Consider the following 9,511-nt stretch of genomic DNA (forward strand, 5'->3'; position numbering starts at 1 on the left):
TATATATATATATATATATATGCACAGCATAGAAAATATGCATAAATATGTATCTATTTTTATATATACATCTTTATCTAAATGATATATTATTGTTTAATTACAGGTGGCACATTCTCTTCGTATTTTAGCCATAAATTATCTCAAATTGAGTTCATATTTGAAAACTGATGTTAACCACAAATGGCTGTAAATATAATGCCACATCCTGATAATAAGAACATCTGAAACACAAAACTGCACCATTTTAGCTTCTCTGAAGGGCAACTGTCCAAAAAGGCCTTTTTAAAATGTATTTCTCCGCACCTGTTTTATATTTCCCCCCCATTTGATCATCTTCCCACCATTCACCTTTATACAGAATAACCTTTAATGCAAGGCAGCACTGTCAACAGAAGTGCATGCTTTACCCCAATAGCTCCTCCTATTCAAGTCTCTTTTGCAGGCATGTCACATGACTTTCTGAAGTAGTCCTGTTTTTCTTATTAGAAGAATATAGGTCAAAGTGGAATAATGGCTTGCAGGGTTTTCTCTAACCTCAAAGAGTTGAACTTTGCAGAGACTGTTATTATGGAAATAATTAGAACACAGAAAGGCAACAAGAACAGTTTACAGATTTACAGTCAGTATGCTTAAACAGAGTTTACTGCAATAAAGTGCATTTAAAAACAGTAGCATCCATGTGAAAGCTTGTCTCTTATATGCAAAGAGTTTCCACTGGTATTTGTGAGGGCTGGAACATATTGTAGCAGCGCATAAGCATCCCGACCTTTCCTTCATCCCAGTGTCTTTCTCAAATGGTCAAGAAAGCATATGGGTGTTCCTCAGGGTGGGACCTTCAACTCCTTAGCGAATAGCTTGTCAGTCCTCGAGCCTGAAGCAAAGGAGGGGTTTGATATTAAGCAGTCTCATCTGTGTTTGGATATGCATTATGATTCCAGGCTTTCCCTTCTTCACAAGATTTAAAAAATCTTCTGGAACATTTACACTGCAATTGGACTTTAAGGAGTTTTACACATGACAGACAGCCTACAAAAAGGCAAGGTCTACTTAAAGATAACATCAAGACATAATGCATGGACTTTAAAACAGCCTTTCTAATCATATATCTTTTTCTTAGGAATATAAACAGCAGCATTATTGTTTTTATATTTGAAGAAATGTTAAACAAAACTTTAAGTAGACTTCTCACACTTCTGTGTGTATGTGTATATATATATATATATAAACTGACCTAGATATGTCTAATATGTTGACATGATACTAACCAAACAGGTCGCTGAGAAAACAGCATTTGTCCAGGACTTTTTGCGTTGTTTTTCATAAATGTACTTTGTAGCTTGTTACTGTGTTTTGTTTTACTGTGGATGAAGTTTAGCAGGGGAATATTCACAACTGTGAGGATTGTTTTCCTCCTCTTCTTTGTTTCTCTTTCTCTTAGGCCAGCTTTCCATCACTTCTACTTCTATTCTTATGTCTCTCATTCTTTCTATCTCTTTCATACACCCGCCCACCATATACATCAATTCACAAAGAAACACTTCTGTCTTTTGGTCTTTGAAAAATGCCTGGAGGACTGATATGGCTCTTTGTAAAAGAATGATACCCTTTTCCATTAACTTTTCTGTTTTCTGTTGTATCTGTATTCAATTCCAGACGTCTCTGTTCACGTACTAACCTTTCAAATGAGATCAAACGACATTAAGTTTTTCCTTTAATCCCTTGCTGTTTCACTCTTTAACATCATCAGAGTCGGCTGATAGTTCTCATTGCTGTTATGCCATTACAGATTAAACCTCCTTTACACAAAGGCTTTTGTGTTCAAGACCAATTTCATGTTGACTCAGTGAGGGATTAGTGTTCATGACTAGTCTTGCGCTTAAGGGAGCCTTAACAAAACAGCCTGTTAAGTGTCTAAGAAAAGAAAGAGTCATGCAGGAGACTGCAGAGCTGTTGAGAATCATTGTATTCTGCATCAAAACAAGAGCACCAATATAGGCAAGATCAAACTATACACTTCTGGCTGGCTATATAGAGCAAAGTTCACTTCCATAATTAGCACCATCCAGCAATGATCGCACGCTGAGTGGTAGTGTGGAGGAAGTGGTTTTATTTTTAGAGGTGGAACAATATTTTGGTAGAGATACTCTAACACACCCTTAAGATAGAGAGATATGTCAGTCTAACAGCCTTGCTGAAAAAAACCCCAATAGAAACCATCACAGAAATTCTATTGGTTTCCACTGAATCTGAACACTGAACGTTTAACATTAAAACCATTCAAAAATGGTTTCATATAGTTTGTTCTGGGACATATTCCATTAGGATTTAGTGGTTTTAACAAGCAACCAATAGAAGGCGACCAATTACCAGTAGAGATCAACAGGCACCATTACAGTTTCCATTAAAACCATTACAATTCCCAGTAAAACCATTACAAATTCTGTGATGGTTTCTATTGTTTGTTTGTATTTTAGTCAGGGGGGAATTATGCCAAGTAACACAACAATGACAGCCATTATTAGGCCTAGTGAATTCCCATCAAGCACATAACAAACTAACATAACAACTGTTTTCACTCTTTCTGCAAGTTACACTGATATCCTAGTACTGTACGTGGTGACAAGTGATCGTCTATGTGTATGTCACTGAATTATTCACTCGACCGATTCATTCAGGAATAATACAAGTGACTCTCTTTATGAGTGAGTCATTGAATTATTAACTCAACTGATTTGTTTAAAAACTGATTCATTCAGAAATGACTACCAAATTCGAATCAGTCATATTTAGAACAACATTGGTTTTAAAAGACATAAAATACACTCGACACATACGCACTAGAACGTTTCATCTTTGTGTTTGCGCTATTTCATTGTCACCATTAAAATACTAGTTTAAACTTCTTATTCCCTCTCTTCCCTACTTTTTGACTGTGCATACCCTAGCAAAAACGGAAGTCTACTTTGGGCTTTTTATTAGTGGCTTCCGTGACCCTACAGAGGACAAGCATATTCTGTTTACAATTTGAGCAAAACTGGGACAAAAGTCCTTTCTTTGACTTTTGACACACGTGATTCATCTATAATCAACATGTTTGTTTTTTGTGGAGTCAACAAGTTTTGTCTTTTTTAACGCATGATAAGAGTTGTTCTTCATGTAGGACTTTGACCGTTTTTTCAATGAATTCGTTTTTTTTGCTATCATGTTTATGTGGCTCAAATTAGGATATTTGTTCCCTGACAATAAAATAAAGCTAATTCAGCACTGACCTTAACTCCTCCTTTTTTGCTGTATGTTTCCAGGTTCCAAAGAACACCCCACCTTCCAAGCATTTGGTTCTGTCATATTTACACATAAAAGCTGACCATGACCACCATAAATGCCCCTGTGTGTCTCCTTGCTCGGAATGAGTTTTATCGGAGTAAGTGCAGCACTATTTTTAGCTCTCCTCTGTTTAACCAGCTAAAGGACACGTGTTATTCTGACTATCTGCAGTTTCCCAAATCTCTGTTTGTGTCTCATGAATGAACTTGTACCTGAATTTACAGCACACATTGTTCCAATTTTAGCCTTATCAACTGACATAGTCATTGACTAATTTGTTGACCAAATAAAAACATCAGTCCCAATTTTGTGAATTGCCAGAAATACACCTTTGATGGCTTAAACTGTACTGAGCATTAAAAACATATAAAGAAATGTAATATATATATATAAAACTAAAAATGTTTCATATTACAAAAGGGATTACACATTATTTATTTATTTTTAAATACAACGCATGCCTAAGAGGATTTACTCTGTGGGGCTGTGGTCAGTTTAAGTTGTTTTCTTCAGATTCTGTGTATGTGTTTATGTATGTGATTGTTTTTGTTTGCAGGCATCTGCCCTACAGACAAAATGAAGGCAGTCAGTAGTCTTTCTGATAACTTAATGGAACCAAAGCAAAGACAAGTGACTGTCTGGGTGACCAAATCCAAGCACCAAGGTATAGCATGAATTAAACTGAGATCTGTCAATCTATATAGTTGTACATTTAGCCTACTGACATGACCATGTATTTCTGTCTAAATACAGGTTTAGGGTCTATGAGTGATGGCTGGACAATAAATGTGGTTTTAAAGAGCCCGGCATCCAGCGGAACCTCTTCCAAATAACAAAGTCCTGCTGATCGTGTGGTGAAGTAGACATCTGCACAAGAATAGCGTATAGAGCTCTGGGGGAAAAATGCTTCTCTACAGACACAATATGTGAATGTGCTGCTTAAAAGTGCTGCGCCAATAATTATTCTATTATTTTTTTTAGAGATAGAGATCTTTTTCATGCTAGAGAATAATTATTTTTAGTTTATACGCTATTGTTCAGACTTTTGGGGTTATTAAGTCTCTTCTGTTCACCAAGACTGCATTTATTTGATAAAAAATTCAGTAAAAACCATAACACTGTAAAATATTATAACAATTTAAAAGAAGTGTATTCTATTTGAATATATTTTCAAATGTAATTTATTCCTGTGATGCAAAGCTGAATTTTCAGCATCATTACTCCAGTTTTCAGTGTCACATGATCCTTCAGAAATCATTCTAATATGCTGATTTGCTGCTCAAGTAACATTTATTATCAGTGCTGAAAACAGTTGTGCTGCTTATTATTTTTTGTGGACACAAAGAGCAGCATTGGTTTGAAATGTAATTTGTTTTTGTAACTTTATAAATCCCATCAATCATCCCTTTTTGAATAAAAGTATTAATTTAGAAAAATAAAAACAAATGTGGGAAAAAATTCTTACGGATCCCAAAATTTATTATACTGGATAAATATCCACATAGCCATATACTGCATTTATTTTGCCTCACTTTACACAAGACCTGTCCCCACCACCAGTATGAGACAAAGTACTCCTAAAGAACAAATTGGAGAAATTGCAGCTAACAATATGGTTGTTTACCTTGCTGTTAAAAGATCCAAACTTTTAAGAGAGCCATCATTTATTTGCTTTGTTTCACGCACATCAGCTGGACCAACCTAATCTGTAATATGTGTTTTGACATATAATACTATTAGATTTAATTGTCAAGATTAACTTGACATGGCATTGAAAGTTTTGGAAAGCTGTTACCTTTCAAATATATTGAAACATTTTCTATTGCCTGCATAGCCAATATGGCAACTGATAAAACTGATTAGTCATTTACAGATTTTGACATCCTTCAATTCTGCCCATAAAAAGTACATTTCTTTTCATCTTCAATAAACTACCAATCACAGCACCTGTCACAGTCTCTTAGTTGGGACCTGTTGCTGCAAACAAAGGGGAAGTAATGTCTGAAAAAGAACAGAGTCAGCATGCCACAAAGTATTTATTTGAATTAAAAATAGAAAACTGTTGCTTTTTTGGATTATTTCTGTATGAGGAGAACTGACATTTCACTCAAGAGCAGTTGTCATGACATTCTGTCTGCTTCAGTTACCATCCAAGAGTCCAGTTTGTCTCCTTGCCAAAGTCCACTTTGAAAGCTGACGCGCTGAATTTAGCTTCAGTATGTTTGTTATATAATCAAATCATTATTTTTATGAAATAAATAAATGCAGAAGGGGCACCTTTCCTTCTCTGCACACTTGGAACACAGACAAATTAGTACATGATGATATACACAATTTCCCATAATCATTACTGTCAAACAGTACATCAAAATATCTATGTGCAGATAAACTGAAAATAGTATCTCCTTTCGTTGGCACCAATAGCCTCGTGGGCTATAGCACCATTGTGCCTTAGGACGTCCCAAGTTCATGGACCTTTCCCGATCCCGTCCCCCTCTCTCTCTCTCCCCCTCGCCCATCTCTGAAATACTGTCCTAACCTAATAAAGGCAGAAATGCCTGAATAAATCTTTTAAAAAGGGGTCATAGCTACATGCACTTTTACAAGTTGTTTGAACTGAAATGCGTGTTGGCAGTGCGTGTATACAACCACCCTAAAATGATAAAAATCCCCCCAGTGTTTTTTTTTTTTAATCTGGTAAAATGTTTCCCCCTTTCTCAAATCGAGCCGATCTCAGATGCCTGTCTGTCACACAGACAGGCCCCTCCCATGATAGTTTGATTGACAGTAGCGTTTCAGCACAGACTGGACTGGTGTCTTACCTTAGACCCGCCCTGAGTGACTGTCATCAGTCCGCCATTGTTTCACAGCCGGAGCAGATGTAGACAAGAATGACTCCGAAGCGATTGAGGTGTTCTGTTGTTGGATGTAATAATGAACATAGCAGTCGCCATTTACTCCCGACATCTGAGCCGCTGAACTCGCAGTAGATTATTTGTTTCTGAAGGGAATGCGCATAAATGCGTCTATGTTCGCATGAATCATTCATGATCCAGCCTCATCTACAGAAGAAGCGAGTATGTTTTGTAATGAATCTTTGCAAATCGCCTTTCCTAATAATGTGCTAATTAGCAAGTTTCACATGAATGCGGCTAAAGAAAACAGTCTCTCTGAGAACAGCTCGGAAGAGAGGGGCGGGGCCAGCAGAGCTCATTAACATTTAAAGGAAAATGCTACAAAAACGGCTTGATCTGAAAAGAGCTGTTTTTGACAGGGTAAAAAAGTGTTTTTTACACTACCATTGAGAAATTTTAACCAACGTACTGTTACAGACTTTTCATTAAGACCCTAAAGAATCATATCAACTTGTGGAAAATGGGTATCCTATGACCCCCTTAAAAAAAAAAAAAAAGACCCAATTACAGGGGGAAAAAAGCTGAATTTGTCATTTTAGTATTTGATTATTTCTGCACTTTATTTTAAAAGCAGCTTCTAGTAACTATTATACGTATAGCTAATATGCATGGGGTCTTTTCTCTTAACTGTAAAGGGGAGATGGTGGTGTATGGTTTCTTTATAATACAGAAAACAAAATATGAAATAAATAGGTGTCCAATAGCAGTAGTGGGCTGTTTAAGACCATTTATTGTGCTGAAAAACACAGGATAAGACAACAACAAGTAACAAAAACATTTCCATCAGTGTTAGAGATGTGTAAAAATGTACAAAAATTTTTTTTTGCAAGTTTCAGCTCTTCAATTTATTATGTGATATATATATATATATATAAAACAATGAATACAAAAAAAATATATATACTAAAACAGCCCATTATAGGGATGGGAAATTAAAAGAAAAAGAAAAGAGGAGCCGATTCCGTCCCCTAGCGTTGGTGTCCTGATCTGATGTCCGATTCAGGATTGAGGAGAACTCCCCGCCTCCGACTTGCCTCCATCGCTACTTTCGCTCGCTTGCCTCATCACCATCTCCCGGGCAATACATGTCACCTGCCCATTGGTCACACTCACCACCCCTGACCTGCAGAGAGCCAGTCAGATTAAGGGATTTAGAATTTAAAAATTGCTATGTCAAACGAACACCCCTTGCCATGAAATCTAAAATTTGCAACTGCATCTGCAATTATAAGTGCATCAGCACTTGGCAAGGCCTTCGTGTTACATGCACCAACTTGGGTGAAACTCAATCCAGTGACTCACTTCTGCTGAGCCTCCTCAGTAAGAGTTCCCATACCAGGCTGGTTCTGCTTCCCAAAGAAGAAACTCGACCACCAATGACCAGAATCCTGTTTGGGTAGACCTAAAGCACAATTAAACAACAGGTCAGAACAAGCAAAGCACCACCAGTCTAATCTTCGAATGGATTTAGTACACAATGCTGTAGGCACTATCACCGTTAAAGAGTCTCTGAACAAAGACATGTAGGCTGATGTATGCATGCAAGCAACAGTCCTGTTTGTAATTCACAAAAGTGATTTCCTCAACAGTTGATTACTCCGAAGCAATCAGACAAGTATTCATTTCAACTGAGCTGTGATTTGGGTGCAAACTGTGCAAATTGCATTGCATAACGTGTAAATGTCTTCATGTCATGTCAAAACTGTTGCAATGAAGTACTGATTGAGGTGGGGGAGGGTTGAAAAGACTGAAATGAAATGTAACTCACCTGGGTGATGTGGAATAACCTCCCCACTATACTCTGAACTGCCACACGAGCTGCTGCTGGATGTAGAGCCAATGCGCCCTGAAAAGGAACGGTCTTATAAGGCTAATTCTCTTTATGACGTCAACTATTAATAGTTGCATTTAACTATAACAGCAAAGCACTCGCAAAGGCAACTTACTTCTGTAGTAGTCGTGAGTAGCAACAAGGGAACCGCTAGATGGGATGGCTGCCATTTTACAGACTTGTGTAAATACTGACTTAGATGGAAACCCTGTGAAGAGATTGAGAAGACATTTAATGTTGAGAATGAATTTAATGTAAATAATACAAACTAGATAATAGCTTCTCATCTTAACCCTGAAAATGGATATTAATGAATACAGACTGACTCAGGGAAGGCATTTAAGAGCTTTTATCTCTCACCTGTGGTTTAAAACCTCGTATTGTTTACATATTTGTCTTGTAATGATACTCATTATTACACAGTTTAGTGCCAAACCACAAGACTAGCCAAACTGACGTTATGCCACATGAGACATTCATTGCAAACAAGCTTCCTACTGCATTTTTCAGAAGGCTACACGAGGAAGTTACAGTAACCCCATGGGAATTACAGCAGTTGAGATGACAAAGGAAACATTTTTGTCTCGAACGTGAGAAAACATACCCCATTACGGCAAAATACACGACACGGACAGATGTAACGTTACCCTCTTCAAATTCTCTGACCCAAACAATGACCACCCTTTAAAATATGAAGCGTAGACCACCATCTCACCTTCTTTTGCCGCTCTTGCAGATGTTATTAGAGCACGCTACTCAATTCAGTCGGAGGCTTTGGGGAGAAAACTCTAGGCGACGGGGCCCATTTGAAAAGGTTTGGATGGATAAGAGCCTCCACGTCCGTAAATATCTACCGCAGTGCTGTCTAACAAAAACAACTCGGTCGTCTAAATTTATATAGAGAGATGACGTCGACGACTGGCAGTGGTGAATGGGGGCGTGGCCTTTCTCTGCTCTATATGAACCCCTCAGCGCCGAACCGGATCAAACCAGCGGAAGCAAGGCTGGGGCAGCTGGTGCGCTGTTTTCTGGAAATGTTCAGAAACTACGTTCGTAGACATTGGTCTTGCAACAAAGTGCGTCCACAATACCTCAAAAAGGTTATCAATAAAGAAATGAATCACGAAAGAGTTTGGGGATTTACCTTAATAATATCGGACGACTCAGACTGTCACATCTCTGGTGGTGTACTGTAGTGGTTAGGGTTCGGCGCTCTCATCGCCGCGGCGCGGGTTCGAGTCCCGGTCAGGGGATGAGTGTTTTTGCGATCTTTCTCTGTTTCACACTCATGAGTTACAGCAAAACAAACGCTATTCACAGCTATTCAGTATTCAACATGACAAGTGAACATATAAGTGTAATATTGGGAATTAGTTGTTAATCAGAATATAATCTGCATTGAATAAACACAGTTATACATACCGATGATCATATAAAA

General features: G+C 37.8%; 1 protein-coding gene and 1 long non-coding RNA gene across 2 annotated transcripts; one reads left to right on the forward strand and one right to left on the reverse strand.

Annotated features, from left to right (window-relative positions):
* The first annotated feature begins 3,347 nt into the window (after positions 1–3,347).
* LOC107560875 (uncharacterized) lies at positions 3,348–4,404 on the forward strand. The gene is made up of 3 exons (XR_001605773.1): positions 3,348–3,424; positions 3,884–3,991; positions 4,081–4,404. It is a non-coding gene; the product is annotated as an uncharacterized lncRNA (long non-coding RNA).
* Positions 4,405–7,164: 2,760 nt separating this feature from the next.
* On the reverse strand, positions 7,165–8,956 carry LOC107560892 (pancreatic progenitor cell differentiation and proliferation factor B). Its single transcript, XM_016245172.1, has 5 exons — positions 8,789–8,956; positions 8,189–8,281; positions 8,011–8,088; positions 7,545–7,644; positions 7,165–7,365 (listed from the first exon to the last, which is right to left on the reverse strand). The coding sequence occupies exons 2-5, from the start codon at positions 8,241–8,243 to the stop codon at positions 7,242–7,244; spliced, it is 357 nt and encodes a 118-aa protein (XP_016100658.1). The 5' UTR covers positions 8,244–8,281; positions 8,789–8,956; the 3' UTR covers positions 7,165–7,241.
* Positions 8,957–9,511: the final 555 nt, after the last annotated feature.

The sequence above is a fragment of the Sinocyclocheilus grahami genome, unplaced genomic scaffold (assembly GCF_001515645.1).
Source record: "Sinocyclocheilus grahami isolate Dianchi unplaced genomic scaffold, SAMN03320097.WGS_v1.1 scaffold747.1, whole genome shotgun sequence".
Classification (NCBI taxonomy): domain Eukaryota; kingdom Metazoa; phylum Chordata; class Actinopteri; order Cypriniformes; family Cyprinidae; genus Sinocyclocheilus; species Sinocyclocheilus grahami.